This window comes from Myotis lucifugus, unplaced genomic scaffold, assembly GCF_000147115.1.
Source record: "Myotis lucifugus unplaced genomic scaffold, Myoluc2.0 scaffold_223, whole genome shotgun sequence".
Classification (NCBI taxonomy): domain Eukaryota; kingdom Metazoa; phylum Chordata; class Mammalia; order Chiroptera; family Vespertilionidae; genus Myotis; species Myotis lucifugus.
The window spans coordinates 913,371-930,204 of NW_005871271.1; the positions used below are offsets into that span (position 1 = coordinate 913,371).

Below are 16,834 nucleotides of genomic sequence, written 5' to 3' on the forward strand. Positions count from 1 at the left end.
TCCAGGACCCCTCGCTCCTTACTGCCTGCCTGCTGGGCTCCTTAGCGCTGCTTGACCCTGGCTTCTGGCTGAGCAGTGTTCCACCTGTGGGAACACGCTGACCACCAGGGGACAGCTCCAGCTCCCTGGTGGTCAGTGTGCATCATAGCGACCAGTCGTTCCGCCATTTGGTCAATTTGCATATTAGGGTTTTATTATATAGGATTGGTGATAAAATACATTTGACCTTTGGAATTCTAGTATATCTAATATCCTTATTTTTAATCTGTTTGTTTTCAATGCTATATTATCTTGTTATTTAGAACTAAATCTTACCTTGCAGTTTGTGATATAAATTGTTTATTATTACGATGATGATGATATACTTATTTATTTATTTTTAATCCTCACCCAACTAGTGAGAGTATTTTTTTCATTGATTGTTAAAAAGAGTGGAAGGGCAGGGGGAGGGAAGAGAGAGAGAGAGGGAGAGGAAAAAGAGGGAGAAAAACATCAATGTAAGAGAGACACATGGACTGGTTGCCTCCAGCATGTGCCCCGATTGGGGGCGGGGGTTGAACCTGCAACCCCGGTACATGCCCTTGACTGGAAATTGAACCCGAGACCCTCTGCTATGCAGGCCAGTGCTCTAACCACTGAGCATGCCTGCCAGGGCTGTTTATGATTTATGAGAGTTGTTTTTCATATTATTTCAAAGGTGTTTTAAACTTCCTTTTTGATTATCCTTAAGTTGGTAGGTTCCTTAACATATTGCTCTAACCTGTCACACTAACTACTTGATAAAATAATTATATTTATGTTAGGTAGATAAGTATTAATAAATTAGTAATCTTTTTATTTTGTTTTTATTTTTGAAATAAGTTATTAATCTTAAAACTATCTGGCAATCCTATTTACTTAAAAATTTTAACAGGAAGTGTTTGTACAGTGTGTGTATTATGTGCCGTCGAACCCGCTCAACTCCTGGTGACTCTGAATGAGTGATGTGTAGTGTCCTGTTCTCAACACCCTGCTCAGTTCCTATAGACTCATGCCCATAGCTTCTTTTTTTTTTTAAACATATTTTTATTGATTTCAGAGAGGAAGGGAGAGGGAGAGAGATAGAAACATCAATGATGACAAGGAATCATTGATTGGCTGCTTTCTGCACACCGCCTGTTGGGGATCCAGCCCGCAACCTAGGCATGTGCCCTTGACCAGAATCGAACCTGGGACAGTTCAGTGCGCAGGTTGACGCTCTATCCACTGAGCCAAATCGGCTAGGGCAGTGGTCGGCAAACTCATTAGTCAGCAGAGCCAAAGATCAATAGTACAATGATTGAAATTTCTTTTGAGAGCCAAATTTTTTAAACTTAAACAATATAGATAGGTACATTGTTATTAACTTAATTAGGGTACTCCTAAGCTGGCCTTTGCTAAAAACGTCCTCAATCTGATTGAGGTATGTTCGCTGAGGTCGACCCTTCCAACTCTCATCCACACTCGTCTTGTATACTTGTTTCAGATAGACGAGTGTGGATGGGAGAGTTGGAAGGGGTCGACTTCAGCGAACGTACCTCAAAACAATGTACCTCCCCCGTGCTGCGTATCCCGTTGCCCGACCGACCGACACCCCCCACTTCTTCTAATGCCACTTCTTCAAAATAGACTCGCCCAGGCCGAAAACCGACTTCTGCGCATGGGCCACGAAATTTCAATCGCACTTTACGTGCTCGCCCGCACGTGGTATTTTGTGGAAGAGCCACACTCAAGGGGCCGAAAAGCCGCATGTGGCTCGCGAGCCGTGGTTTGCCGACCACTGGGCTAGGGCCATAGCTTCTTTTATGGAGTCAATTCATCTCATGTGGTCTTCCTCTTTTCCTGCTGCCTTCTATTTTTCCCAGCACTCTTGTGTTTTCCAAAGCACCCTGCCTTCTCATGATGCACCAAAGAGGGCAGTTTCGATTTTGTCATTTTTGCTTCCAGTGATGTTTCAGGCTTAATTTGCTCTAGGACCCACTTGTTCATCTTTCTGGCAGTCCAGGTATTGGTAGAGCTCTTCTCCAACACTGTATTTCAAATGAATCAGTTTTTTCCTGTCAACTTCTTCATTGTCCAACTTTCTCATCTTTACATAGTAATTGGGAAGAGAAGGGTGTGGATGCCCTTGGTCTCTAATGACACATCTTTGCTCTTGGGGATCTTTCCTAATTCTTCCATTGCTGCCCTTCCGAGTCTCAGCCTTCTATTGATTTCTTGGCTGCAGTCTCAGATAAGTGAACCAAGGTAAGAAAAATCTTTAATAATTTCAGTGTCTTCATTGTCTATTTTAAAGTTGTGTGTTTCTTCTGTAGTCATGATTTTTGTCTTTAATGTTCAAATGCAGTCCTGCTTTGGCACTTTGTTTCATGTCTATCAGAAGTCATTTGAAATCCTTGCTACTTTCTGCCGGTAAGATAGTATCATCTTGATATCTTAAGTTATTTTTATTTATTCTACCAATTTTCATTCCTTCTTCCTCTGAGTCTAGCCCAGTTGTTTATACGTTCTGCATACAGATTAAACAAATAGTTAAAATGCAACCTCTAGGAGATTATTCTGTCTCCATATTCTGTCATGATAGTGACTTCCTGTTCAAGATAGAGCTTATTCATCAGGACAAACAAACACTGAGGCACACACATTTCTCTCAGAGCAACCCATAGCTTTTCATGATCAGCACAATCAAAGGCTTTATTATAGTGTATAAAACACATAAACTAACCTTCTGAAATTCTTGGGAGCACTCTAATATCCAGCAAATGCTCGCAATTAGATCTCAATACCTCTTCCTTTTCTGAATCCATCTTGAACATCTGGCATTTCTTACACCATGTAAGGTAGAGGCCATTATTATTGTACTAGAGCAGTGGTTGGCAAACTGCGGCTCGGCAAACTGTGGCTTGCGAGTCACATGCAGCTCTTTGGCCCCTTGAGTGTGGCTCTTCCACAAAATACCAGCTCTTCCACAAAACACCGACTTCTGCGCATGGACCACGAAGTATCAATCGTACTGTATGTGCTTGCCTGCACGTGGTATTTTGTGGAAGAGCCACACTCAAGGGGCCAAAGAGCCGCATGTGGCTCGCGAGCCTCGGTTTGCTGACCACAGTACTAGAGGCCCGATGCATGAAATTTGTGCACTTGGGGGTGGGGAAGAGTCCCTCAGCCCGGATTGTGAGGGCGCAGGCCAGGCCTAAGAACCCCACCAGTGCATGATGGGGGCTGGGGAGGGACGCAGGAGGTTGGCCAGCCAGGGATGGACTGTGGGAGGGCTCAAGGGTGTGTCCGGTCCATCTTGCTCAGTTCCAATTGGTGGAACCCCAACAGCAAGCTAACCTACTGGTCAGAGCATCTGCCCCTTGAGGGTCAGTGCACGTCATAGTGAGCGGGTGAGCGGCCTTAGCATATCATTAGCATATTACGCTTTGATTGGTTGAATGGCCGACCAGATAACTGGACACTTAACATATTAGGTTTTTTTTATATAGGATCACCTTACATATCACCTTACTTGTGTGGGAAATTTGAGCAATGGTGCTATTGTTACTGTATTCCTTGGTATCTCCTTTCTTGATGATTGGGCTATATATTGAATGTTTTCAATCTGTAGGCCATTTTGTTTTCCATATTGTTGCCATATCTTGTTAGGATTTTAATAGATTTGGCACTTGTGTCTTGAAATAATTCCATTGGTATTTCATCTACCCCTGGTGATGTATTTCTTCTCAGTACTTTGAGGGGAGCTTTCACTTCATTTTCTAGAATTACAGGTTCTTCCTCATAGTAATCTTCCTCAAAGGTATCTGTCATCCTTTTGTCTCTTCTGTATAGATTTTCAGTATATTATTTCCACCTTCCCTTTTTTCTCTCCTAGCCAGATAGTGTGTTTCCTTGTTGGTTTGTTCAGCATTCCTAAACTATGTTTGAATTTTCCTTTAATTTTTTAATCCTCTGATAGAGATCTCCTATTTTTCTTTTTTTATTGTTCTCTTCTATCTCTTTCTCTTTAGCTTTATGTGATAATTTTTGAAAAACTGAATGCTGGATATGAACCCTGCTTTTGTCACCTTTTACTTTTGCCTTTCATCGGTCTCTAACAATTTTTAGTATTTCTTCCATTACCACCTCGATTTTTCCTCCTCCTTTTCTTCCTTCATTGTTTTAATTTTTCCCTAATAATACTTGCAGTTTTAGCCCACCGTTCTTCTGGTTTTTGGTCAGTCAAGTTTAACAGTGCCAATTTTTTTTTTAATGTGGACTTTAAATTCATCAGGCATGTTATTTACATTTTATTTTTTTAGTGCTCTTCTTCACCTTTACTCTGTTTGATATTAACAGTTTATGGTCAGTACCACAGTTTGCTCCTGGTCTTGTTTTGGCAGAAAGAAAACAGCTTCTCCTGCTTTCAGTTATGTAGTCCACTTTATTTCTTTATTAGCCATCCCATGATGTCCATTTATACAGTCATCTTTTTGGTTATTAGAAGCATGTGTTTGTGATGGACAAGTTATAGGTTTCATAGAAATCTGCATGCCGATCTACTTTGTTTCTTAACTCCTAGGCCACATTTTCTGATGACATTTGCTTCTGCTTTATCTCCTGCTTTTGTGTCCAGTCATTTATAATTGTCAGCATGTCTTGTTTTGGTGTATGATTAAATTCTTCTTGGATCCTTGTGTAAAAGCTTTCAATTCCGTCCTGGCCGGTGTGCTCTGTGGTTAGAGTGTCAGCCCACACACTGAAGGGAAGGAATGAAGGGATATACCTGAGTTTCAGGTTGGATCCCCAGCCCTGGTGGGGTGGATGTGGAGGCAACCAATCAATATATGTCTCTCACATCTGTTTCTTTCCCTCTCCTGTCCCTCTCTCCCTCCCTTCCACTCTCTTAAAAAAAAAAAAAATCAATGGAAAAAATTGGATGAGGATTAACAGAAAAAAGAAAGCTTCCCATTTCATCTTCTTCAGCCTCTGTAGTAGAAATGTAGATTTGAATGATTGTTATATTAATTAGGTTTCTTGGAATTCTGATAGATATTCTGTCAAACCTTGCATTGTAGCCCCTAACTTCATGTGCTCATCTTCCCTAAGTATTAAAGCCACTCCCTGTCTTCTGAGTTTGTCATTTCCAAGTAGAACACTTTGTAGTTGCCCAGTTGGTAATGTTGCATTCCAGTTCCCTGCTAACTGCAGGCATTGCAGTGTTTAGACATTCCATTCCTTGTTTTATAATTTCTAGCTTACCTTGGTTCATGCTTCTCACATTCCTAGTTCTGATTGTATATGCTGTGCAGCATCGTACTTTCCTTTTGCCTTTGTGCACATCATCTGGTAGATGTCATTTTGGCTTTGATTTGGTTGTGTCATTAGCAATAATGCTCTTTTCTAGTAACCTGACTGGTTTCTGATTTGGGAGTCTCATCTCTCAGCACTATCTCATATTTCATTTTGGACTGTCTTATTATATTATTTTCAAGGTAAAACAAAAAATTTAACAAAAAGAAAGAAGGAAATGCAGTAGTGGCTTACCACTGCCTTTGCATTGTGTGGGTCCAAACCACAGGTGCTTAAGTCCCAATCACCAAACACATATGAGATGTAAGGGCCACTGTTGGTATTTGTAAAGTATCTACACTAATAAAAGAGAAACATGCAAATTGGTGTCACTCCGCTACGCTCACCAGCCAATCAGATGAGTATGCAAATTAACCCAACAAAGATGGCGGTTAATTTGCATACACAGGTGCAGATCTAACACTGAAGACAACGTAGAAGGAAGCCAAGTGCTGCAGAAGGGAGCGAAGCTGCGGAGAAGCAAGCGGGGTGGTGGAGGTGGGAGTGAAGCTTCACTCCAGCCTCAGGAAGCCCTATTCTTGCAGGAATCTTCCTGCAATGGGCCTCTAGTTCTTTTATAAGAAGGTATTTTGTATTTTACATCCTCAATAAGAAATGCCTGTTGTATACAATGAATACATATATTTTGTTACCCTATATAATAAAGAGATAATATGCAAATGGTCATTACACTGTGACGGGTAACGACCAATCAGCAGGATGGCAGGGCAGCGAACCACAAGCGGCATAGAGCTACAGCAGGGTGGGGCAGTGAGCTACCTGTGGCAGAGAGCTACAGGAGGGTGGGGCATTGGGTGGAGAGCTACAGGAGGGCGGGGCAGTGAGCTACCTGTGGCAGAGAGCTACAGGAGGGTGGGGCATTGGGTGGAGAGCTACAGGAGGGTGGGGCATTGGGTGGAGAGCTACAGGAGGGCGGGGCAGTGAGCTACCTGTGGCAGAGAGCTACAGGAGGGTGGGGCATTGGGTGGAGAGCTACAGGAGGGCGGGGCAGTGAGCTACGTGCAGCAGAGAGCTACAAGCAACGGTGGGTGGGGCGGCCAGCTGAGGCAAGTGGCAGCAAGCTACTTGCGCACAAATTCGTGTGCAGGGCCACTAGTATTTATATATAATTGTACATAATTTTGACTTTTTAATCTCCTTATCATTGAGCATTGAAATTTTGAATTTTTTAAAAGACAATTCCATCATAGGATTTGTGTTTTGGTTGAATCTGGCTGGTTTCTCAGTAAATTTATTATATTTTAGAACGCAGATATTTTCATGGTATTTAGCATCCTTTGGTATTTACTTGGTTTATTTCTACCAAAATTTTAGATAATTTTTTAAAAAATGCTAAATGACTTTTCAAGTATTTTTAGGCATTTTCCACAGATAATAGATCTTGACAAAATTTTGTCAATGTTTTTAAAAGATACTTCCACCAGGTGTAGAATTTTAGGGTGAGACTTCTTTTTTCTTTCAGTACTTTAAATATGTTGCTCTACTGTCTTAATTTGCATTGCTTTGAATGAGGAAGCTGCTATCATTCTTTGTTTTTTACATAATGTATTTTTTTTCTGATTGCTTTAAATTTTCTTCATTATCACTGATTTTTAAGCAACTTAATTATATGTGACTTGGTGTAGTTGTCTTTATGTTTTTTGTGCTTGGGGTTCATTGGACTTCTTTAATCTGGGTTTATAATTTTTATCAAATTTAAAAAATTTGACTCTTCAAATATTTTTTCTGTTCTTCTTTCCTCCTATTGAGATTCAGTTACAATTATGCTAGGTGGTTTGAAGTTGTCCTTTTTATTCTTAAGTATTTATTTTTGTATTGGATAGTTTCTATTGCTGTGTCTTCAAATTCACTAATTTTTTTCTTTTATAGTGTCTAATATACTGTTAATTCAATGTAAAGATGTAGTTTTTATCTCTAGAAGCTGGTTATATTTTCCATGGTCTTGATCATGCTCAGTCTATCTTTTAGCTTGTTAAGAATATGAAGTATATGCCGAAACCGGTTTGGCTCAGTGGATAGAGCCTCGGCCTGCGGACTGAAGGGTCCCAGGTTCGATTCTGGTCAAGGGCATGTACCTGGGTTGCGGGCACATCCCCAGCAGGAGATGTGCAGGAGGCGGCTGATCGATGTTTCTCTCTCATCGATGTTTCTAACTTTCTATCTCTCTCCCTTCCTCTCTGTAAAAAATCAATAAAATATATTAAAAAAAAAAAAAAGAATATGAAGTATAGTTAGAATAACTGTTTTAATGTCTTTACTAATTTTACAATTTATACTATTTCTGCATTGCTTTTAATTATTGATTGATAGATTGATCTCCTATACATTTCTGGTAATTTTTCTACTTCTCTGCATGCCTGGTGTTTTATTGGATGTGTGCTGGATATTTTTTTATTCTCAGAAATATCATTGAGATTTGTTCTGGACCTAGTTAAGTTACTTGGAAACAATTTCATTATTTCCAGGCTTGCTTTGTTAGATGGGATCAGAGCAGTTTTTATTCTAGGACTAATTTTCCCTATTATTAAGTAAGTATCCTTTTGTACTAATTTTCCCTATTAGTAAGTAAGTATTCTCTTATACTGATTTCCCATGAATTAGAAAATTCATGAGTTATTATTTTCCCACTTTCACCTAGATTCCTCACAAATAGAGGCTGATCAGTATTCAACTGAATATTCAAGGAACCTTCTGCAAATCTTTGTGTTCCTTTTTCTGTGGTACTCTGTCTTGCAAAATTTAGCCACCTGGGCTAGAGTCTTGCCAGACTCTCAGCTCTGTCTTCCTCAACTCATGGAGACTGCTGGGATCTGCCTGGCTTCTTTCTTTCTTGGCCCTGGCCCACAGCGGTCGCCAACCTTTCGGACATCACGGACCACCAGTGGTCTGTGGACCACTGGTTGGCAACTGCTACTCCAAAGGTTTCCTTAATATCTTACCAGGTAATAAGCTAGGGTAGTTAATTGTAGGTGTCAGTTTCTTCTCTCTCAGGAATCATTCTCCTGTGTTACCTGATGTCTTAGTGTTTTGACAACCATTGTATTTATTGTTTGCCTGGTTTTCTAGTACTTCATCTTGGCCTGAAGAGGCCTAAATTTTTCAGTAACTAGAATACCCTTTTTTTACCTCACAGAAATGAGATTGTATCATATATACTATTCTGCAACTACATTTTTAAGTTAATTATATATCGTAGAGGTCTTTTTATATCAATTTATGTTGTCATATAATTGTTTTAAATTGCTGCACAGTAGCATTCTGTTGTATGATTTTGCTGTATTTACCTAGTCTTCTGTTGACATTTAAGTTATATCTATTTAACTTTTTAACTATTTTAGTCAATGCTATAATAAAATTTCTGTACCTATGACTATTTATGTGTACTACTAGTATTCAGGGATAAATACCTAGAAGTAGAGTTCCTAAGTTAAAAGGTTATATGCATTTTTATGTTCAATATATAATGCCAAATTTTCTTCCAAAAATTTACATCCACTAAGTATATGAGAATGAATGTTTTCCTTTGCTCTCACCACTGAGCACAGTAACCAGGGCAGAAATGATTTTTTTAAAAATATACATTGCAATATCCACCCCCCCCCCCCCCCAACACCACCACTTTTTCTGTTGCTTTTTGACTTTGTAGTATTTTTGCCTCTCAGGACTTGAATTGTTTTTACAATTTAAAATATTATGCAAATGCATTATTTTTAAAATTTGTAAAATATATGTGCATATTATAGAGTAGAAAGTGAAAGTCTCCTGTCATATCTATTCTGTTCTCCAAGATAACTATGGTTAACAGTTTGATATGAATCTGTCTAGACTTTGTTATATATAAAATGTATATACAAAATATATAATCAGCTATCCTCCTATATAATAAAAGGCTAATATGCAAATTGATCAAATGGCAGAACGACCAGTTGCTATGACGCACACTGACCACCAGGGGGCAGATGCTTAATGCAGGAGCTGCCCCCTGGTGGTCTTTGCACTCCCACATGGGGAGCGCTGCTCAGCCAGAAGCCCTGAGCTGGGCTCACGGCTGGTGAGTGCAGCAGCAGTGGCGGGAGCCTCTCCTGCCTCTGCAGCAGTGCTAAGGATGTCCAACTGACGGCTTAGGCCCATCAGTCCTAAGGGATGTCCTAAGCCTGCAGTTGGACATCCCCCGAGGACTCCTGGACTGCCAGAGGGCACAGGCCGGGCTGAGGGACCCTCCTCCCCCGAGTGCACAAGTTTCGTGCACCGGGCCTCTAGTTTATGTATAACTTTATTGTTAATTTATACAGGATATTATTTTGCATGATTTCCTCTTTTCTTTTAATAATGTATTTTTGAGTCTTCTGAGTCAGTTCAGGTACATATGCCTCATTTATCTTAACATTTTATTGTTACATAGTGTGTGTGTGTGTGTGTGTGTGTGTGTGTATATACATCTATACATCTATCTATCTATATCTATATCTATATCTATATATATAGGTATATATAGATATATATAGATATATAGATATTGATTACTTGTTAGCCTGTATCATATAGATAGATATTTAGATTCTTTCCAGTTTTGCTCTGTTACAGTGTTATAATGAACATTCTTGTAAATCTTAGTTTATATTTTCTGTTATTTCTGAGGTATGATTGCTAGATGGAATCTTGCACAATCAAGCATTATGCTTATTTTAAATATTGATAAACAATGACTAGTTATTCTCCCCTAATACTATATCAGTTTGTACTCTAGTTAAGATATGAGAGTGCTTCCTTCCCTACTGTTATATCAACATTTGTTGATACTAATCTTTTAAACATAATTTTATGGGTCAAAGTGATAAGTTTGTTTTAACATTCTGATTAATACTGAGGTTAAGGATTATACTTTCTTACTCATTTGTTTAGAATCTTTATTTTTCTATTGGGGTTTTGTTCTTATTTGTAGAATCTCTTTATATTATGGATATTAATTCCTCTGTATAAAAATTGCCAATATTGTCTTCTAGTTTGTCCTTTGCTTTTGTGTATTTTCTTCATTAAACAAATGATAGATTTATCTATCTTTTCCCTTAGAGTATATGGGTTTAGTGTATTACGTTTAAACATATTTGTTCTAAGGCATATAATTAATGAGTTAGGGAGGCATTGTTTTTTTTTTGTTTGTTTTTGCTGTTATTTTTGTTTATCCTTAATAACTTTTAATGAATAATATAATTTTTTCTAGGGTTATTTTTAGTCTGTATGATCATTCTTTTATTTACAATTCTTATTTGGAGAGAAGCACAGCGAGAATAGATAAATTTCTGAATGGTCTCATGATTATGAAGTAGGATGTTTAATTACTTTTAATGCTCTGAGTTTAAGAATATATAGTTGCATATAAAGGTAGACCCGGGTGTGTGTATATGTGTGTGTGAGTGAGAATTTATATATGGTTTTCCACTCCCCTGAAATATCTATGTATGTCTTTATCTTTTCTTTCCTTTTCTAATTATTTATCAATTGATCAATTATGGCAATCTGGCCAAGGGTTATGCCAAAAGGAGGAATGCTTCTTTTTTTTTAAAAATTATATATTTCAATTGCAATTTACATTCAGTATTATTTTATATTAGTTTCAGGTATACACAGTAGTGGTTAGACAATCATATACTGTACCCAGTGTTCCCCAGATATTTCCAGTACCCACCTGGCACCATACATAGTTATTGAAATATTTATTGACTATATTCCCTATGCTTACTTTACATCCCTGTAACTATTTTGTACTTCTATATTTTATTTTTATCTTTTAAAAAATATGTTCTTACTGATTTCAAAGAGAGGAAAGGAGAAGGAGAGAGAGAGAGAGAAACATCAATGATAAAAGAGAATTACCTTTTGCATACCTCCTGCATGTCCCCTAGTGGGGGTCAAGCACACAACCCTGGCATGTGCCCTCACCATGACCTCCTGGTTCATGGGTCAACGCTCAGTCACTGAACCACATCTACTGGGCTATTTTGTACTTCTTAATCTCTTTACCTCTTTCACTTCCTCCCCTCTGGCAACCCCCAGGCCACTTTTTGTGTCTCTGAGTGTGTTTCAGTTTTGTTTATTTTCCACATGTGTGACCCCATGGTATTTGTCTTTCTCTGACTGGCTTATTTCACTTAGCATAATACTCTCTAGGTCTGTCCATGCTGTTGCAAAGGGTAAAATGTCATTCTTTTTTTATGGCCAAGTAATGTTCTTTTGTATGTACCAGTTAATATTCTGGATTTTTTTCAATAGATGGAGTTATATATGTTGATATATATGCGATTTGATATGTATGCTATTTTGTTGTATTGACAGCAAGTTTCAAAACCTCATGTCAAATTTGCTGAAGGTGTTAACATCATAGATATTTTTATGCTTAAAAATGTCAAATTTCATGCCAAAAAAAGAGCATTTGTGGGAAGTTTTAATTCATTACTTTATTTTGAAGAAAAAGTTATTGTATACTTTGGGAAGCTCATGGTGAACATGCTCCATCTCAAGATACTTGTGAACGCTGGTTTAAACGCTTCAAAAATGATGATTTCGATGTGAAAGACAAAGAGCGTCCAGGTCAACTGCAAAAGTTTGAAGACCAACGATTTCAAGCATTATTGGATGAAGATGCGTGTCAAACTCAAAAACAACTTGCAGAAAGATTAAACATTGCTCAGCAAACAATTTCCGATCGTTTATAAGCAATGGGAAAGATTTTAAAGGAAGGAAAATGGGTGCCACATCAACTGAACAAAAGACAAATGGTAACCCAGAAAGTCATCAGTAAAATGTTGCTTCAACGGCACGAAAGAAAATCTTTTTTGCATTGAATTGTGACTGGCGATGAAAAGTGGACTTATTTTGAGAATCACAAACGCACAAAATCATGGGTTGATCCAGGTCAACCAACAACATTGACTGCAAGGCCAAATCACTTCAGAAAGAAGACAATGCTCTGTGTTTGGTGGCATCTGGAAGGTGTGGTGTATTATGAGCTTCTAAAACCAGGTGAAACCCTTAATACTGATCGCTACCGACAACAAATAATCCATTTAAACCATGCTTTGATCGTGAAACAACCAGAATGTGCCAGAAGACATGGCAAAGTAATTTTGCTTCATGATGATGCACCATTACACACTTCAAAACCAGTTAAAGACATGTTAAAAGATCTTGCCTAGGAAGTATTAACCCACCCACCGTATTCCCCAGACCTTGCTCCTTCAGATGACCAGTTGTTCCGATCTGTGGCACACACACTTTCTGAGCAGCACTTCAAAACGTTCGAAGAAGTGGAAAATTGGTTCTCTGAATGGTTTGCCTCAAAACAAGAAAACTTTTATTGGGATGGTATCCACAAATTACCTAAAGATGGGGGAAATGTGTAGTTAGCAATAGATATTACTTTGAATAAAGCACTTTTGATGTTTCTCTTGAAATTACCATGTTTTCTTTGATTACAAAATCTGCCATTATTAACCAGTACACCTATCGGTTACATTAACCTAGTATGTACTACAACTTTTTTGTCCACTTGGATTGCTTTCATATATTGGCTATTGTAATTACACTGCAGTGAACAAAGGGGTGCATATGGAAGATGCTTTTTAATTAAGGGTTTGTGGTCTATTTGGGGAGATAATTATGATATAAGAGGATTGGGAGTCATAAAAAAGGCTTAATGAAGGAGGTGAGACTTGAAGCTGGATGTTTTAGAAATGTCCAAGGTTATATATTTTTTATCTTGGTTTTAAGTTTCATGAAGGTAGGCTTAATATATCAAGTGGCTACTTGCCCTCATATTAATTGCTTTAAATATTGAAGAGAAAATCATCTTTATCCTATGCTGTCCTCTAGTCTGCCCTTGTTTAGAGCTTTATCTAAAACTATTTGTGATTTGATGTTAGAGATGGTTATGTGAATAGTCCAGAGTGCTTGTTGATTGAAGAAGCTTCTGTTAGTTGAACACTCAGGGTTCATTAGTTATAAAATAGAAAATGTAAAATATCTTGTGATGTTTAGCATGCTTAACCTGAAATAGTTTTAATTCTCTGTGATTTATTTTTTTGTAGAGCATGGGCCTGGAATTGATATATTTACACCTGGTAAACCTGGAGAATATGACTTGGAAGGTGGTATATGGGAAGATGAAGATGCTCGGAATTTTTATGAGAACCTCATTGATTTAAAAGCTTTTGTTCCAGCCATCTTGTTTAAAGATAATGAAAAAAGTTGTCAGAATAAAGAGTCCAACAAAGATGATTCTAAAGGTAAATTCTAGAGGACAAATTTTTACATTAAGTGCTATAAAAATTAGTATCAAAATATTATTCGTAAAAAAATATTTTTTAGTTACTACTTTTAAAAAAATATATTTTTATTGATTTCAGAGAGGAAGTAAGAGGGAGAGAGAGAAACATCAATGATGAGAGTCATTGATTGGCTGCCTGCTGGGGATCGAGCCCCCAACCTGTGCATGTGCCTTTGACCGGAATCAAACCTGGGATCCTTCAGTCTGCAGGCCGATGCTCTATCCACTGGAGCCAAACTGGCTAGGGCTAGTTACTAGTTTTATAATATGAACCTTGACTCATTAGATCAGGGGTCCTCAAACTACGGCCCGCAGGCCACATGCGGCGCGCCGAAAACATTTATCCGCCCCCCGGGTGTTTTTGCCGCCGCTGCCTATTGCTGAATTTGTTCATAGTTTTTTTTTAAACTATAGTCCGGCCCTCCAACGGTCTGAGGGACAGTGAACTGGCCCCCCGTTTAAAAAGTTTGAGGACCCCTGCATTAGATTAAAGGCATGACAGAATAATATGGAATGGAGTTTGATATAATTTCAACAATGTCAAAACAATTTAATGTGAAATAATTTGAATATCCTACCTAATAAAGAGGGATATGCCAATTGACCTTCATGCCATCGCAAAGATGGCGGCATCCACAGCCAATAAGGAGGGAATATGCTAATTGACTGCCATGCCCTCAAAGATGGTGGCGCCCAGTCTCCTCAGCCTCGCCACGTGCCTGTCTCTGGAGTCCCCCAGTCCCCTCAGGTCCCCAGCCGCCCAAGGCTGGCCCGAGGCGCAGGCAAGCCTCAGATGGCGGCTGCCCAGCTGCCCAGGGCCGCCTGAGGCTCAGGTAACCAGGGCCGGCCGAGGCTTGCACTGCCGGCAGTGGCAGCAGCAGAGGTGTGATGGGGACGTTGCCTTCCCCTGATCGCTGGGTCGCCTCCTGCCTCTGAGGGCTCCTGGACTGTGAGAGGGGGGCAGGCCAGGCTGAGGGACCCTCCCTCTAGTGCATCTATTTTCATGCACCGGGCCTCTAGTGGTTGTTTATATAGTGAATTCATGTGAGTTCTTGATGAGATCTAAATTTCCCCCAGTTGGATGGTTAGGGACAGTGCTGGCTCTTTAGTACTGTTTAAGTGGAATGCTTTCTAGGTAAGATATCCCTCTTTGTGAGGAAGAGCTACTTTAGAAAAATCACAAGTTTTGAGATCATCAGTATGGTGGAAGGTCTTGAATGCCAGTCACACCATGTTTTCTAATGGGAATTATGTGAAACCATAGAGATGAAGAAGAGATGGAAGGGTCTGGTGATGGATTTGGAGAGAGAGCAGATAACTTTTTTAAAAGTAATTTTATGTTCTGTTGTATTAGGGAACCCATTTAAAAAATAATAGCTAATAATTTTGATGTAATAATCTCTTTGTGCCAAATACCATTTTAGCACTTTATAATATACATAAGAATTTATTTAATCCTCATAATAATCCTGAGGCAGCTATTATTGTTATCCCTATTTTTTAGGTAATGAAACTGTGGCACAAAGAGCTTACATAATTACTCAGGGTTAAATAACTTAATACAGCTAGTAGATTTGAAATTTAAGCCCTGTCAGTGATTTGTGCTCTTTTTTCTTTCCTTTTTTAAAATATATTTTTATTAATTTCTGAGAAGAAGGGAGATGGAGAGAGAGATAGAAACATCAATGATGAAAGAGAATCATTGATTGGCTGCCTCCTGCCCCCTGGATCGAGCCTGCAACCGGGCTTGTGCCCTTGACCAGAATTGAACCTAGGACCCTTCAAGACTGCAGGCCAACGCTCTATCCATTGAGCCAAACCAGCTAGGGTGACTCGTGCTCTTTTTAAAAAAATGTATATCTTTTTATTGATTTCAGAGTGGAAGGGAGTGGGAGAGAGAGATAGAAACATCAGTGATGAGAGAGAATCATTGATCAGCTGCCTCCTGCACGCTCCCCATTGGGGATTTTACCCACAACCTGGGCATGTGCCCAGACCGGTAATCAAACCTTGACCTCCTGATTCATAGGTCGATGCTCAACCACTGAGCCACACCGGTTGGGCGACTTGTGCTCTTAATTGCTGCGTTATACTGCTTTTCAAATTATCTTAAGATTAGCAACTTTTGTGTTTTATACTAAAACTAGTAGCCTGGTGCACAAAAATTTGTGCACTAGGGGGTGAGGGTGAGGGGTGGGGCCAGACCCTTAAGCCCGACCTGCACCCTCTGTCATGTTCCGGGACCCTGGCCACTCCTGGCCTAGGCACAGGCCTACAGGCTTGGGGCGGCCTGGCTCCCGAGGCCCCATTTTATCAAGAGAACAAAGGCGGGGTTAGTTACAGCCCTCACTGAACTCAGTACACTGCATCTGTGCATACAACTGCCTCCTTCATGTGCCTGCTTCGCCCTACTGAATTACTAACATCTTGAGGACATAGCTCTGTCTTATCCTGCTTCAACTTCAGTGCCTGGCCTGGTGCCAGGGTCCTGAGAGGGTTTGCTGAGTGAGTGAGTGAATAATGAGTGAGTGAATGAGTGAATGAATGAGCGAGTAAGTGAATGAGCAAGCAGCGAGGGGGCGGGAACTTGGCAACGCGGCAGAAGTTCCGGCCCCACTCCCCGGCTGCCTGAAGCCCACCCCGGGAAGTTCCCACCCTGTTCCCAGCCACCCGGTGCCCCTCTCCTGGATGCATAGTTCGTGCCCCGCTCCTCCTGGCTGCCTGATGCAAACCCCGGGAAGTTCCCGCTCCGCTCCCAGAGGCCCCGCGCCCCTCTCCTGGCTGCATAGTTCACACCCGCTCCTGGCTGCCTGATGCAAACCCTGGGAAGTTCCCGCTCCGCTCCCAGAGGCCCCATGCCCCTCTCCTGGCTTCATAGTTAGCACCCGCTCTCGGCTGCCTGGCGCAAACCCCGGGAAGTTCCCACCCTGCTCCCAGCGGTCCCACGCCCTTCTCCCAGCTGCATAGTTCGCACAGGGCAAAGGCAGCCTGGGTTCTCTGCCTTTGCCCTGCCACCTGGCTCTTGCCTGCTGCCTGGCTTCTGATCAACGTCAGCGGCAGGCGGCTTCTTCCGTCCTTCCCCTTTCGCCTCCCATCATTGTGCCTACCTATGCAAATTAACCGCCATCTTTGTTGGCA

The 16,834-nt window shown here is 40.2% G+C and overlaps 1 protein-coding gene across 8 annotated transcripts in view; it reads left to right on the forward strand.

Annotated features, from left to right (window-relative positions):
• The window catches only part of UPF2 (UPF2, regulator of nonsense mediated mRNA decay), a 131,611-nt gene that overhangs the window by 21,707 nt on the left and 93,070 nt on the right, over positions 1 to 16,834 (forward strand). For all 8 annotated transcript variants that reach the window (XM_006098215.3, XM_023761955.1, XM_023761954.1 and 5 more), the window contains one exon: positions 13,458 to 13,655. In XM_006098215.3, the coding sequence (XP_006098277.1) occupies positions 13,458 to 13,655 (198 nt within the window). The remainder of the gene's footprint in view (positions 1 to 13,457; positions 13,656 to 16,834) is intronic.